Genomic DNA, 16,682 nt, shown 5'->3' on the forward strand with positions numbered 1-16,682 from the left:
TACTCCTTCGTCTGACCAGAACATGTTTTTTGGGTTCAAAAACCATTTTTATTTTTTCCCTGCGAAAACTGTGACTAAGTAGGAGGATGGTATTAGAGAGCTAACCTGTGACTCATTTGCTCAATTCCTTGCTCCACCACTGACCTTGGGCAAGTCACTAAAGCTATGTTTATGCTACTGATTACTTTGATATAACCTACGATGTTCAGGGGTTTGAGGAGTTCAGCTCTGTTGCTGTAAATGATACAGTGTAGACATAGCCTTAGTTTCTCTGTACCTCAGTTCCCCATCCATGAAATGCAGATAATAGTACTTCTCTACCTTGGAGTGTTGTGATGATAAACACATTAAAGATTGTGAGCTACTAATGGGGTCCATATAAATACAACAGATAAATAAGAATAAATAAATCTCTCACAGAGTTTCAGTCACTTTGAGAAAAAAGAGCTAACCTGATCTCCAAGCTCTGCTGCGGTGCATGAGGCCTTCCCTTACCAGCAGCAAACAAAATGGTGGACAAGCCTCGAAAGTTAATACAAGACTGCCTGCAGCCGATCAAAGCTCCTAACCTGCATGAGATGCTACCAAGGACAGAGCTGGCAAGGATTGCAGCAGCAATACTCAATTGGACCATATATCAGACAAACTCAGTCCTTGATCTCCCACAGCACAGTACAGTGGACCATTCTGTTGAAGCAGTACAAGATGCACTGTCAAAGCCTGTCCCCACCAGGAGAATCCAGAACTCCAGGAAGTGCCTGCCTATTGGGGCTGTCAAATCAGTGCAAATTTGCCTCTTCTCCAGTATTGGCTTTTGAGGGATTATGCAGGGCTCCATCCGTTCTGAAGCAGATGCCCTTAATTGGGGCAAAACAGCAGCAATTTATCAAGAACTACTCACAGCTTTCTCCACCTCCTTTTAACTTCTGGGGTGCAAGATGCCCCTTCAAAACTATTTCCCTGAAGCCTTTCTTCATGTCCCCATGTATGTGCTTACACTTCAGAGATCCAAGAAAATACACTTCCCAGAAGCAAAAGGGTAAGGAGGGGACCTTAAAGAAGAAATTTTCTCCCCACCCCAAAAATTTTCTTAGAGATCGCTTTGATTCTTTCTAGATCTTCCAAGTCTACTGAACAGGGTGGAATGTCTTTCCAGGATTTCCTTCCCTTTTCCCAGATAAATAAAAAGAACAGGAATAGCAAATAAGAAAAAAACCTTAAAAGCAAATGAAAGAGAATCATATTCCTCTAATTCTTCTGGCTCAGACATGGAGGAATCAGACCTAGAAACCCTGTCTAGTTATTTCTGCCTAATTCTTTAAGATTATATTTCCAGTGTGGAAACAAAGCAGCATTCTCAAGACCCAAGAGAAAGTTCACAAAAAAATCCTCAGATCCCCTCAATAGATTTGATTGAAATTATCAGTCTGGAAAGATGGGAACACCTTAACAGGAGACAGCCTCTTAACAGACTGTACACAAGGTTCTACAATAGCCTAAAAGACAAAATGCCTTCTTTTCAGATACCCAAAGTATACAACAAAGCAGTGTCATGACTGGATGAGGGTGCTGTAAATTCTGTTGCAGGGTCTTTCAAAGGATCCAGGAGACAGGCAGCTAGAGAACCATAGGTTGGAATTCTGAAGCCTAAGCAGCATCAGTGCAAGTTTCAGTTCTGTCCACTATCCTATAGCATATATAATTCTCAAAATCCAGCAAGGACTAGATAATGAATTCCGACATAAAAAAAGATGTCTGGTTGCGGCCTTTGTGGCCATATCTCTTTAGATGAAGTAAAATTCTCAACTAAACTCTCATCCTAGAATCTCATCCAATGCACTGGCAGATAAGTACATAAATATGGCCATGGTGAAAAGATACCCACAAAGAGACCCTCCAAAAAGCTCTCAGAAGGAAATCTCTTTAGAAGAGAAAATCTTTCTTTCAGAATCCATGTATACCTGGGAACTTCAACACCAAACAAGTCCCTTTCAACTGTTCTGTAAAGACAGTCCACAAAAACACTGCATTATAGCTATCATGGCACAGATCACAAAACTTAAGTTGCACAGGAAAGGACACATCTAGCACCAGCAGCACTATCCAAACAAGAACTGCGGATAACTGCCAACAACCAGTATTTCTCACATCAAACATAAGGTACAGGGGATAACCTGTCAATTTCTTCTTAACGGCAACAGACCAAGACTCTCTGATGGATACTGGAAATGGTCTCCCAGAGTTATCCATTTATATGACTCATGCTGACCTTTATCCCATTACTAAAGCAAGACATTATAAAAAGAGAATACACCCAAGCTATTCAACACTTGCTAGTTAAAGGTGCCATACTGCCCATTTCAGATGATCTGCTTTTTTCCAATCTACTAGAAAAAGCTCTCACACATCATTAGTGCCTGGAGAACAAACTAGTCTTTTACTCTCAAACTGATTAAAACTATCAGAAAAAAAATCCTGCATGGTTAGTTACGAAGTGTTTTTGTGTGGAAGGGTGGGCAATATTTTTACTTATTGCAGAGAAAAAAGAAGAGGAGGGAAGACACTTACACTCAAAAAGGTGTTCCTGCTCAGCAAGGAAATCTTACAGACCGCCCGCACCTTATTAGAGGAAGGACTTTTGTAGTGTGAGAATGGGCTGAATTCCCCAGGCACCAGGCTTCAACTTTATAGGCTTTTCCCTACATTTACCAAGTTCATGGCATCACTCTGTATGTATATACATTAGTTAACTTACACACACACATAAACACACACACACATTCTCTCTCTCTAATCAGTGTAAGGTACCAAAGGGCCACTAAGTGATTCCAATGCAGGAGGCTCTTCTCCCAGGAGAGAAGTCGTTCAAAATTTTACCCTTTGAAGACTTAAGCATACCACAAAAACATAAAACTTGTCCTTGGAAATCTTATTTACCCAAAATGCCCATCAACTTCAGTGAAAGCACTGAAGTTAAACCACACCCAATGAGTGGTGGTAGTTATGTCAGCTGGAGAGCATCTCCCACTGACATAGTGCTGTCCACACCAGTGCTTCTGTCGGTGTAACTCATATCATTCAGTGGGTTGGTTTTTTCTCACCCCTTAGAGACATAAGTTATACCAACAAAAATTACACAACTGACATGGAGAAAAATTCTTAACAACCTCATTTAAGTTCTCTCAGAGTGAATTGACTTCAGCAAAAATCTATATTACCTCTGTAGTTTTCTTTCCTATTTTCCTTAACCTTTCATTCCACTCTTCCTTGTCCCTGAGATACTGATTGTATTCCCTGTTTCTTTCAAGACGAAGTTTCTCCTGAAACAAACATTAAAGCACAAAGTTATGAAGCACTTTCTAGGGAGAGGGCTTTTAACTTTGCAGGAGATTTTAAAAGAATAATGTATTACTTTTTTGCTTCTTTTTGATATACAAATAGGGCCTAAAGGTATTTAGTTTTTATTGGTTTGTCATTGGGTCAGGGTTGTAGCTCTTTAACTATGCCACTATAGTTAAAGAGGTACAATATTTGTATGTAGACAGGACCTCAGTCAGTTACAGCCAAGGCCATAACTCAACAAGTTACATTTGAATTAAACATGTTAAAAATTATCTACATTAGAGTCACGTGAGTCAGTTGAGTTAACCCAGCTCAATTTAGCTAACTTGATTAAAAAGAGCCTCAGTAGTCACATGGCTATTGAAACTATCCTGGTAATAGTACCACATACACCTAGCTGTAAACGCCCTGAACAAACATCAAATTACAGGGAGAACAATGTCATACATTGTATGAATAGTTTGCTAAAAACTTCTGAATCATAAAAAATTCAATGTTGTGTGTTCCCTCAGGTTAAGACAGTTTATTTGCTCTTTAAAGAATAATAAATATGTAAGATACTGTAGTAAAATATTAAAGGTTATCTGAAAAGGAAAAAAAAATGGACTTGAACCCAGACCCTTCTTTGCAATGTACATAGGAGGCCTGGAAAAAGTGATCTTTTCCCACTCAAAGGAAAGGGGAGTTTATTTTGTTTTTACTTTGAAATTTAGATTTTGTCTAACCTGAAAGACTCTGGTCACTACAGAACATTGGAAGAGTCGAGAGACTGAAAGCTGAGCAACTGAGTGAGAAAGATTTTTAGTTAGCCTACCTAAAACCATTCATCTTAACACATATTAAATGCCAATATCTAGTAAACATTTTGGAGAAAAAATGCCTTATGAGTTAAAAGGTGTGAGAGCTCATACTGTGCATGTTCTGAAAGAACACGAGATATTCTAGCAAACCAGGGAAGAGTAAAATTGGCATTCCTGATATTTTTAAAGTAAAAAAGTCAGGGAAAAGGAACTTTGTTTATAAAAATATTCCAGGCCTTCTTTGTACACAATAAAGAAGCGCAAACCTATATTGTGTATAATCCTTTACTGGTCACTTTGAAGGTCTGCTGGTGACCCAAGATTAGTTAAATGTTAATGGACGTCTAATCATGAGCCCCACTGGTGGATGAAGTTCATCTGGTGCACGTGTCCAGGGCCCCAGAGTATTACTTTCTGTATATCTGTACTCAGTTCCTACTGGCATGCATTTAGTAACTGTTTAAGGAATACATTTTATATACTATATATTACACACACAAACTATGTTAAAAGATTATTAAGGTTGCAAAGTCATGCATTCAAATGTTAGGAAATGCCAGAATTAAGGCTGTCTGCAAAGATCAGTAACTTACCCTACAATAACTGTGGTTCTTTGCAATGTGTCTTCCACACCGATCCCATTCTTGGTATACATGCACCTCATTCATGCATGCGAGATCAGATTCTTTAAGGCTAGAATTGTCCACTCAGGCCACTCTTACACCAATGTGCCCTTGTGCCACCCCATGCAAAGACAAGGGTCAGAGTAGGTACAACTGCCCCTCATTTCTTTTTCTAATACTGAACACCATATAAGTAGTTGCAGGGAAATAGGGTGGATCATGGAATCTGTGTGGACAACATCTCTCAAACAACCACAGCTACTGTAGAGTAAGTAACCCCATGATAACCTTATCCTAGAAGTCTCAAATGCAACCTCACTGGTGTTCTTGACTGGCGCTGAAGTTGATTAATGAGGTTTGTTACTGTTCAAAATCTCTGCTGTGGAAGGTAAGCCAATGCTGATCTAGAGTAACACTGCTCCTATGAACTCTGCGCTCCGAGTCAGAGCAAGCATGGATTTCTCTCTGTTGCCTTTGAAAATTGGTGGGGCAAAGAACTTCAGGATTGCTTGAAAGGAGCTGATCACGTTGTGGTGATCTTCCTTCAATTAGCTAGTTGGTTAGGTAAGAATACTCTTGGCTTCCTTGTCATCTTAGGTGAGCTGCAACTACCATCAGACATTTGGTGACAACACTTGAGTATGGATGAGAGGCTGGTGGGCAGGACTCTGCATTGATAGTGAGATGTTCCTAGTAGGAACCTGAGGTACCTACTGTGTGAGCCAGTTGTTTTCATAGTATCATAGGACTGGAAGGGACCTTGAGAAATCTTCTAGTCCAGTCCCCTGCACTCAAGACAGAACTAAGTATTATCTACCATCCCTGACAGGTGTTTGTCTAACCTGCTCTTAAAAATCTCCACTGAAAGAGATTCCACGAACTCTCTAGGCAAGTTTTTCCTAACATCCAACCTAAACTGCCCTTGCTGCAATTTAAGCCCAATGCTTCTTGTTCTATCCTCAGAGGTTAAAGAAAATAATTTTTCTCCTTTCTACTTGTAACCTTTTATGTACTTAAAAACGGTTATCATGTCCTCCCTCAGTCTTCTCTTCTCCAGACTAAACAAACCCATTTTTTTCAATCTTCCCTCATAGGTCATGTTTTCTAGACCTTTAATCATTTTTGTTGCTCTTTTCTGGACTCTCTCCAACTTGGCCACATCTTTCCTGAAATATGGCACCCAGAACAATACTCCATTTGAGTCCTACTCAGCGCACATTAGAGTGGAAGAATGACTTCTCGTGTCTTGCTTACAACACATCTGCAAATACATCTCAGAATGATGTTTGCCTTTTTTGGAACAGTGTAACATTATTGACTCATATTTAGCTTGCCACTATGACCCCCAGATCCCTTTCTGCAGTACTCCTTCCTAGGCAGACTTTTCCCTTTTTATAAGTGTGCAACTGATTGTTCCTTCCTAAGTGGAGTACTTTGCATTTGTCCTTATTGAATTTCATCCTATTTACTTCAGACCATTTCTCCAGTTTGTCCAGATCATTCTGAATTTTAATCCTATCCTCCAAAGCACTTGCAACCCCTCCCAGCTTGGTATCATCTGCAAACTTTATAAATGTACTCTCTACGCCATTATCTAAATCACTGATGAAGATACTGAACAGAACCGGACCCAGAACTGATCCTTACGGGACCCCACTTGATATGCCCTTCCAGCTTGACTGTGAAGAAATGAGACATGACAGGGGGCATCTTGCAGATCAAGAGCTGCAAATCACTCCTGAGGATCAAATGAAGGGATTACAGAAGTTAGGGTCATCATTCAGAATCTGGAAATAGGATGCAGATTTTGAGACAAACGTCGAGGATTGGCTTTCAACTCCCACTTTTTAAAAAAAAAAAAAAAAAAGATTAAAAAGTAGTGGGAATAAAAGCCCTGCCCTTTAACCAGAGGACCCTTTTTGTTTTAAACCATTCCACCTCCTTTAGGAACCATGATCTTCATACCTTGTGTGTCCACCATGGAGGCTTCAAATAGGTAGGCTTACTACCTTTGTCAAGGATCTGACTATCTGAAGTCCCAGATAGCAGGGCAGCTAAGAAGGCAGCAAAAAGTCACTTCCTGTAGAATCTCTGCTTCTTCCTCGGTGGGTCCAAAGATCTCAGTGGCTAATCATAGAATTGTATCAACGAACGCTCTCTGAAATATGATTGTCTCAACTGTTTCCTCTTAAGACTCAGAAACCTCAAACACCAAGAAGACCAGAGTTGCCCATGAATCTCTTGAAGTACAGAGGGCTCTGTCAGTGCCACAGCTAAAAAGTTCATTACCTTCCACTGGGAGGTCCTCAATTGTTGCCTGGACCTCTTTAGGGGATGATTGAAGCCATGATGACCTTATTGCTGTAGCCATTGTACATGCTGCTGAGGCATCCAGCAAAGCCTGCAGAGTTGTGTGTGTAGTCGGCTGACCTTCAGCCATTAGGGACTTCCTGGTGCTTCTTGGGCAATTTATCAGTGCAATTAGACAGTTTGCTCCCCATCTAAAAAGTCATATTTAGAGAGCAGCACTGGATATTTTGTTACTGTCATTTGAAGGTTTGCAGACTAGTATACTTTCTGGCCGAAAAGAACCAGTTTGGGGGGAATTTTTTTCCCCCTGCAGGGACCATTAAATTGGATCCATTTTAGTGGTCCCTGCCATTTCCTTCTCTCTTGTACTGCTTACACAAGAAGATGGCTATAGGATGAGTGCAAAATATTCAGATCCCTTCTTGCACACTCATTATCTCCTATGTGCTCTTTTGCATGTGACAGAAACAGAATCCAGAGTTCACCAGATGGATTTAGCAGGTTCCAGAAGACTATCATTTACTGGCATGGCTAAACTCCCTTGAGTTGACAAGTGCAGTATGTCCAAGAGATTGTGTTTTTACTCATGAACAGCTTTCAGAAGAATGTTTAAGACTTCCACCATCCACTTTATTAAGGCTGGAAAACCTTAAATTTGCCCACAGATGCCAATGTATGTGAGCTCTCTGGCTTGTGAGGAGAAAATGAGGATATTGCAGCCAGAACTAGATGTTCTTTCCCTAGAAATTGTTCTTCCTCTTGCTTCTCAAGTAGCTGAAGATTCAAGCAGCTGAGATGACTGAGGAGGCTTAATTTGCCTCTTGTGTATAGGTCTAGGTCTCCCTCACCTAATAGATGAAGCTGGCTTCCAGGAGTAGGGCTGAACACCCCCGGGGGTCCAGCATGGCCACAGCTATTACTGGTAAGAATAGTGTGCTGGAGCACACCTCAGGGGATACAAAATATGGTGGGGTCCCTATAAGGCTCCAACTTTTTTCTACCAACTCTCAATCTTCCCTGGAATCACTCCTTGGCTCCCACTGAGCTGCCCATGGGGGTAGACTGAGAATGTACAGGGAATAATTCTCTGATGCACTCAGCAGAAGAGAAAAAGAGTATACTTCTTCTAAAGGAAGGGCAATCCTGTCCAGAGTGCCTTGTCTGTGAAAAGGGGAGGCTGGTATAGGAGCCTGGCCTGGCAGGCTCTGTGACTCCATGGCTGGGAGTATTGCAACAACCTCCCTGAGCCTTTCCAGCACCAGTTACTTCGGTTCCAGACCCACTGACAAGTCGCTCAGTACAATATACTGTTTGGTGCAGAGATAGCAACAAGTATCATACAGTTAGTCTGTACAGAGGTGGAGGGTACCCTTCACACATGTAGTCAGTGTGGGAGAAGCACTGAGTGCAGAGTAGCACTCTGTGCTAGGGTTGGTACCAGGGCAGCATGGTTCTTGGGTTTAGATGGTATCACCCACATCCCCTTAGATTTTGGTATCAAGATACTAGAAGGAAAGATTCGTCAATTTACAGTAATTGTGGGTTCTCTGAGATGTGTCATCCATATGTGCTCCATTACTGGTGCACATAAACCCAATAGCTTGAGTTCAGATTCTTTTGGCCAGCAGTATCCATTGGAAGCTGTGTCTGCACCCTCAGCATCCTTATGCCTCTAAATGAGGGTATTAAGGGTGGGACATCCCAACCACCTCACAATTCCTTCTCCAGTATCCTTCACTTTCACCAGAATCCAGGTGTTATCAGACTCCACAGTAACAGGGATGGAGGACAGGTCATCGAATATATAGAGACAACACATTTTGAAGAACCAGTTACTGGAAGAGAAGTAATAGTTTCTTCTTCGAGTGCTTGTCAATATATACACTCTACTAATCGTGACTCACAAGCAGTGACCTAGATTACAGGAGGTGGGTACTAGAATTCTACCTAAACAATGACTGTAGGACAGCCCCACCAAAATTAACACTGACATTACCACTATGTGGATGAACACCATTACCACTATGTGGATTAACACTGACATTACCAATATGCTGGATGAACGTGTGCACTGAACACAGGTAGGTGCCCTACATATTTTTAGTATTAGAACATTTCTCAAAGAAGTAACAGAAGCTGCTTGCACTCTCACAGAATAGGCTCTCACTCCCACTGGTGGATCTATGTTAGCTAATTCATAGCACAGACCCATACAAGTAAAAATCCAGTTAAAAAATCTTTATGTTGAAATGGTGTGACCTCTCACCCAGTCTCCATAAGCTATGAACAGTCTGGAGCAGTGGTTCTGAAACTTTCCAGATGATTGTACCCATTTCAATAATCTAATTTGTCTTGAGTACCCCCAGTTTCACCTCACTTCAAAATTACTTGCTTACAAAATCAGACATAAAAATACAAAAGTATCATAGCACACTATTACTGAAAAATTGCTTGCTTTCTCATGTTTACCATGTAATTATAAAATAAATCCATTGGAATATAAGTATTGTACTTACATTTCAGTGTGATACTGAGCCTGTTTTACACTTGTGAGCCTTGTCTGAGGCCCAAACCCTGCCACCCGGGGCTGGAGCATGAAACTTAGCTTCCCTGGGGGGCCCCTATGGTGTGAGGCAACCAGGCAATTGCCCTGCTTGTCACCTCCTAATGCCAACCCTGCATTTGTGACCCCCCAAACCCATTCCATGACCATCCTTGGGGCTGCAAGCCCCATGTCAAGAAACACTGATTTAGATGAGTACCCCCTGGAAGACCTCTGAGTACCCCCAGGGGTACATGTACTCCTGGTTGAGAACCACTTGTCTGAAGTATACCCTAAATGTCTTAGTTCTATCAATGTAGAAAGATAGTGCCCTAAGAATGTCCAGGGTGTGACACTTAGCCCCACTTTTGTTTGAATGTGGTTTTGGGAAATATACAGGTAAGCATATAATCTGGTTATGATGAAAGTTAGGAATGTAAATACCATGTAAAAACAGTAACCGTGTAACCTATTCGAATTCTATCAGTTAAATGTTTAACTGGGGAACTAGATGTGCGGGGAGGGAGGAAGGTGCTGCAGCCCCCCCACATTTTACATAGGGCTCCACTGCCACCACCACGCCCGGGGATCCCCGCTGCTGTCGCCACCACCACACCCAGGGATCCCCACCGCTGCTGCCACCGCCACACCCGAGGATCCCAGCACACCCAGCAGCCAGGACCAGGCAGCAGTGGGGGTCCCCGAATGCAGGCAGCGGCAGCCAGGATGCCCAGCGGCGGCAGCGCAGTTTAATCGTTAACTGAAACCGATTAAAAACCGATAAGCATCAAGCTTATTGGTTAACCGATTAAACTTTTACATCCCTAATGGAAGTCAGAGTCTATCTTCTGTATAAATTTTGGGTGAGGTCTCAACAACACACCGTCTTTATGAAAAGCTGTATCTGGGTGCCCTGCGTTAGTGCTTGTGTCTCACCTACCCTTCTGGTCAAAGTTATTGCTACCGAAAAGGCTGTTTTGATGGAAAGATTAAACAGGGAACGTGTTGATAGTGGATCAAAGGGTGGACACATAAACACACATCAGTGCAATATTTAGATCCCAAGGAGAGGGAGGTTCTCTGACTGGGGGAATATACCTTCAGAAGGCCTTTTAGGAACCAAACCACTGTAGGGTGTAAAAATGTGGAATACCCCTAAATTGGAGGGTGGGAGGCTGAGATGGCTCCCGGGTGAATCCTCAGAGAGCTCACTGAAAATCTGGAGTTCTTTAATAATAGAAGGTACCCCCGTATGTCTGGTATCTAAGTGAGAAACGGAGGTAACTGGTGTTGTTGTGCCCAGACAATGAATCTTTTCCAACTGCCAGATTAAACATACCCTTCAGAGTCCTTTCTACTGTGGATAAGAATGTTTTGCACTTCAGTTAAGATACTCTCTATTGATGTTACCCAGCCAGTGTCCATGCCATGAGGCACAGAGTGTGTGGATGCATATGGAGGATATAACTGACTCTTTGAGATATTATGTATTGCTGGAGAGGCAGTTGTACTGGAGGTTGGATGGAGAGATTCTTTAACACTAATAACTGCCTAATTATATACAACCACTTACATAACAAAGAATAGCCACACAGAGAGCAAACAAGTTTGGACACTCCAAATTCCAACTCGTAGTCATGGGTGGTGAGAAGGAACTCAGACAGGACTGGGATCGCCTTATCCTGTATGCTCTCAGTCAGAGACACAAGAACATTTGGGACACAGACATAGTCCCCAGAAGACAATGCTGGCCAAAACAAATTGAACTCAAGTACACTGGGTACATGAACATAAACAATGGGATACGTATGGACAAGCACTCGAAGAAAACTAAGTCTTTACAACCTTATGACCTTTCAAGGAAAGAGCCCAGGGCAAGTTATGGTGAGTCTTAATCTCTTACTAGGTGCTAGGTAAAGTGACCTGCAGTTTTTGTCCCCTCTACATTCAAATTAGACAGCTTCCTCCTCCATGCTACCTGGACCCATCAGGGGAGTCAATGAGAGCATAGGAGAAATAGGCTCAGTCCCAGTCCAGAGCATGTCCAATGCGGGCAGAATCTTCCTGTGTATTTAACTGCTAAAAATCTAAGAAGTTTCTACTGAATTGTTCTTCAGAGGGAGACAGATTCTGCAGTCGTCATCCCCACCACACCCACCCACACACACAAAAGGAAGGATTGTCCAGTGGTTAGAGTGCAAGCACAGGATGTGGGAAATCTGGATTCAGGTCCCCGCTGCTCCACAGACTTCCTCTGTGACCTTGTGTGACACTGAGCAGGAAAGGGTTAAGCAACTAACAGCCTATATTCTCCCCCAAGGAGTTCAGTCACAAATGTAATTTACACATTATTTTCTTAATGAGCATCATCAGCACGGAAGCTTGTCCTCTGGAATGGTGTCTGAAGCTTGAAGGGACATACGAACGTTTAGCATATCTGGCACGTAAATACCTTGTAACACCGGCTACAAAAGTGCCACGCGAACGCCTGTTCTCACTTTCAGGTGATATTGTAAATTAGAAGCAGGCAGCAGTATCTCCCATAAACGTAAACAAACTTGCTTGTCTTAACGATTGGTTGGACTGAGTGAACTTGTAGGCGCCCAAGTTTTACATTGTTTTGTTTTCGAGTACAGTTATATAACAAAAAAAAAATCTATATTTATAAGTTACACTTTCACAATAAAGAGATTTCACTACATTACTTGTATGAGGTGAATTGAAAAATACTATTTATTTTATCATTTTTACAGTGCAAGTATTTGTAATAAAAAATAATATAAAGTGAGCTGTGTACACTTTGTCTTCTGTGTTATAATAAGAAAAGGAGTACTTGTGGCACCTCAGAGACTAACAAATTTATTTGAGCATAAGCTTCTGTGAGCTACAGTTCACTTCATCGGATGCATTCAGTGGAAAATACCGTGGGAAGATTTATATACATAGAGAACATGAAACAATGGGTGTTACCATACACACCTTAACAAGATTATACACACCTGGATTATCACTACTAAATGTTCCCCCCGCTGGTAATAGCTCACCTTACATGATCATTCTGGTTACAGTGTGTATAGTAACACCCATTGTTTCATGTTCTCTGTGTATATAAATCTCCCCACTGTATTTTCCACTGAATGCATCCAATGAAGTGAGCTGTAGCTCACAAAAGCTTATGCTCAAATAAATTTGCTAGTCTCTAAGGTGCCACAAGTATTCTTTTTCTTTTTGCGGATACAGACTAACATGGCTGCTACTCTGAAACCTCTATTATAATAGAAATCAATATATTTGAAATGTAGAAGAACATCCAAAAATATTTAACTCCTTTCAGTTGGTGTTCTATTGTTTAACAGTGTGATTAACCATGATTCGTTTTTTTAATTGCGATTAATTTTTTTGAGTTAATCACGTGAGTTAACTGTGATTAATCGACAGCCCTCCTTAAAAGGAAAATTTGCCCATTTCATTACCTACAAATCAACATACTGGATTACCCAGGGAAAAAGAATCTTGATAATTAAATATCAATCAATCAAAAAATGTCTATTATAGAATTAGAAGGCTTCACCTTATTTAAAATTGACCTAACGATAAAGGAATATGTTCATATATGAAGTGGATAAAAAGTTTGGCAGGTATTTTATTGTCAGCTGGAAAGTCTATTTGTGCACAACACTGAAAACTTCAGAGTTTTTTTAATTAATTAGTTATATAAAGTATTTACTTAATTTACACCTGCACACCTACCTTGGCTGACCTCCTCTCGCCAATAGGAAGAGATAGTCCCTGAGTATATGGATCTACTTCATTCGTTGTCAGATAATTTTTCTGTATAAAACAAAATTAATAATTCAGTAAGTTTTGAACTGTCTAATTTTACTTGCTAAATACAGTATAGAATTTAGGAATTACACCTTCTGGAATATGACAGGGCAATTTGCTCCACTTTAATAAAAGAGAAATGAAAGGATATCTTCACTTTTTAGAAATGCAGGATATTTTTGGAATACAAACCAACAAAAGCCAAGAAAACTGCAGGTAAAAGGTTTTGTTATCTCTATATTACGTATTAATGATGGCCTGTTAGCCTTAATTTAATTTGAATGTTTGCTACAGCTTTTCTGTATTCTTTTGTTTTATAGTTATTTAGGGTTGCTATATGAATTACTGCCTCTCTCATTTAAAAATAGATATTGTTTCCATACAACCATTATTAAATCCTCCTATTAAAATACAAGCGGATGAAAGAATTCTCCAAGAAGTTACCTTGGTGATGAGTGAAAATGTGAAAAGAATTTCACTATCAACAACTAAAGAAAATATGCCCATGCTTCCAATTCTAGCAACATGTATCTGCTTTATTCCGAATATCGGTGTATAGTTACTAATCTGTATATCAATATTAACAATATCTATACTCTACAAGAAAGGTGGGCAAATTACGGCCCACGGGCCATATCCGGCCCGCAGGACCATCCTGCCCAGCCCTTGAGCTCCTGGCCAGGGAGGCTAGCCCCTGGCCCCTCCCCCACAGTCATGCCGCCACGCAGGTAGAGCGGCTGGCTCCAGCCAGGCTGCAAGCTCCTGCTGCTCTGACCAGGATGGTAAGGGGGCAGGGAGTGGGAGGTTGGATAAGGGGCAGTGGGTCCCAGGGAGCAGTCAGAGGACAGGGTGGGGTTGGATGGTGCAGAGGTTCGGGGGGCGGGGCAGGGGGCTGTCAGGGGATGAGGAACAGGGGCAGTTGGATAGGCGTGGGAGTCCCGAGGAGCCTGTCAGGGGGCAAGGGGTGTGGATAGGGGGCGGGACAGTTGGGACAGGGGGGGTTGCATGGGTCGGGAGTTTTGAGGGGGGCAGGCATGGGGCGGGAAGTGGGAGGGGGCGGAGGCCAGGCTGTTTGGGGAGGCACAGCCTTCCCTACCTGGCCCTCCATACAGTTTCACACCCGGATGTGGCTCTCAGGCCAAAATGTTTGCCCACCCCGCTCTACAGCATACCAAAAAGTCAATGTCAACCCTTCCAATCTAACAACTCTATAGCAAACATACAGCTTCAAAAGTGAGTGGCCTCCCTAAGTTGTATGCAGAGTAATTGTAGTTGTGTCAGTCCCAGGATATTAGAGAGACATGGTGGATGAGGCAATATCAGTAATTGGACCAGCTTCTGCTGGTAAGAGAGACAAGCTTTCGAGCATTATAGAGTTCTTCAGAAGAAGTTGGACCAATAAAAGATATTATCTCACCCACCTTATCTGGCCTCCTTTAACACAGTTACTACAGATTCCCCTAAAATCATCTCCAGTGTATCCTCAATAATTTATTTTATAAAACACAACATTTTTAATAAAATATTGTCCGCTTGTGTTTCCATGTCTGCTGTCTTATTTCACTAGCAATTTTTTTCTGTTATAATGTATATATGTTTTGTGCAACCCTAGAGGCACAAACAAATGAGACAACTTCCATCTGTTCCAGTCTAAATCTATATCATTATGAATCATACTTGGCAATTACAAGTGAGTAGATTTAGCGGGGTTAACAACTACAGTAGAACCTCAAAGTTACAAACACCTTGAGAATGGAGGTTGTTCATAACTCTGAACAAAACATTATGTTTGTTCTTTGAAAAGTTTACAACTAAACATTGACTTAATACAGCTTTGAAACTTTACTATGCAGAAGAAAAATGCTGTTTTTAACCATCTTAATTTAAATGAAACAAGCACAGAAACAGCTTCCCTACCTTGTCATTTTTTTTAGTAGTTTGCATTTAACACAATACTAAACTGTATTTGTGGATTTTGGGGGGTTGTGTGTCTGCTGCTACTTGATTGCGTACTTCCAGTTCCAAATGAGGTATGCGGTTGACTGGTCAGTTCATAACTCTGGTGTTTGTAACTCTGAGGTTCTACTGTATGCAAATATCCAGGTACTGAGATTGGGCTAGATTAATAGAAAGAATGATATTTTTGTCTGGAAAATATTAATGAATTCATTGTAATCCTTGCCAATATTTAATTATTGCCAAATTTTAAACAGTTCTCATGATAAACTTCCCATTTTTAAAAAGATGCTTACAGAAAGTCAGAATTGATATGAAAATTTTGTTTTCTAGAGAAGCATACAGTTTAGAAGTTACCAACCAAAATACTTCAAGAGCTGCTCAGAATCACAGCATCACCTTACTTTGAAGACTGAAATTAGAGATCGAGGTCTAATCTCCTCCCCCAGCTTTTAAAAGTTTAATACGGCTAACATATGTATGACACAAAAGAAAATCTTAATATCTAAACGAGTCTCAATTAGGAATAAGGAGTACTTGTGGCACCTTAGAGACTAACAAATTTATTTGGACATAAGCTTTCGTGGGCTAAAACCCCTTCATCAGATGCATGGAGTGGAAAATACAGTAGGAAGATGTATATATACAGAGAACATGAAAAGATGGGGGCTGCCATACCAACTCTAACGAGACAAATCAATTAAGGTGAGCTATTATCAGCAGGAAAAAAAAAACTTTTGTAGCGACGATCAGGATATGCTGAAATAAATGTGTTAGTCTCTAAGGTGCCACGAGGACTCCTCGTTCTTTTTGCTGATACAGACTAACACAGCTACCACTCTGAAATCAATTAGGAATGGAATTAACAAGCAGTAATTCTTGCAATCAAAACACTAAATATAAAAGTAAAATAAAATGTTCTATGGATGTTTTGAATGAGAATAAAGCAATTCAATATAAAAATCAAGATTATTTTCATTATTAGAATGTTAAATTAAAATTGTATATTAATTTCAAATTAAAACAAGAATAAAAAACAGTAATTGTTTTACAAAAACTCACTGAAATTAAGGATTAAAAAGCCAGTTGTTACAGTTGCTACTGCTATATGATAATTCTGTTGTGTGCCAGTGCGGTTATTAACACTGAACATATTAAACAGTAAGAGTTAGTATTTCATATAAAAATATTCTGTAATTTGAAGCCCAACACAGAACATATTGCATTTAGTCTTTTAATGCTGCTCTTTCTATCATGCCACCCATCACTCCTTTATTAAGAAGC

The 16,682-nt window shown here is 40.7% G+C and overlaps 1 protein-coding gene across 15 annotated transcripts in view; it reads right to left on the reverse strand.

Annotated features, from left to right (window-relative positions):
* Nucleotides 1–16,682, reverse strand: part of CSPP1 (centrosome and spindle pole associated protein 1) — a 178,579-nt gene that overhangs the window by 138,198 nt on the left and 23,699 nt on the right. For 13 of the 15 annotated variants that reach the window (XM_073330932.1, XM_073330936.2, XM_073330945.2 and 10 more), the window contains 2 exons: nt 13,368–13,448; nt 3,219–3,320 (listed from right to left, as the gene is read on the reverse strand). In XM_073330932.1, coding sequence (XP_073187033.1) covers nt 3,219–3,320; nt 13,368–13,448 — 183 coding nt within the window. Of the gene's footprint in view, nt 1–3,218; nt 3,321–13,367; nt 13,449–15,359; nt 15,461–16,682 lie in introns of those variants that run through there. The other 2 variants (XM_073330943.2, XM_073330939.2) reach the window with 2 other exon arrangements.

This window comes from Lepidochelys kempii, chromosome 2 (assembly GCF_965140285.1).
Source record: "Lepidochelys kempii isolate rLepKem1 chromosome 2, rLepKem1.hap1, whole genome shotgun sequence".
NCBI classification, from domain to species: Eukaryota; Metazoa; Chordata; order Testudines; family Cheloniidae; genus Lepidochelys; species Lepidochelys kempii.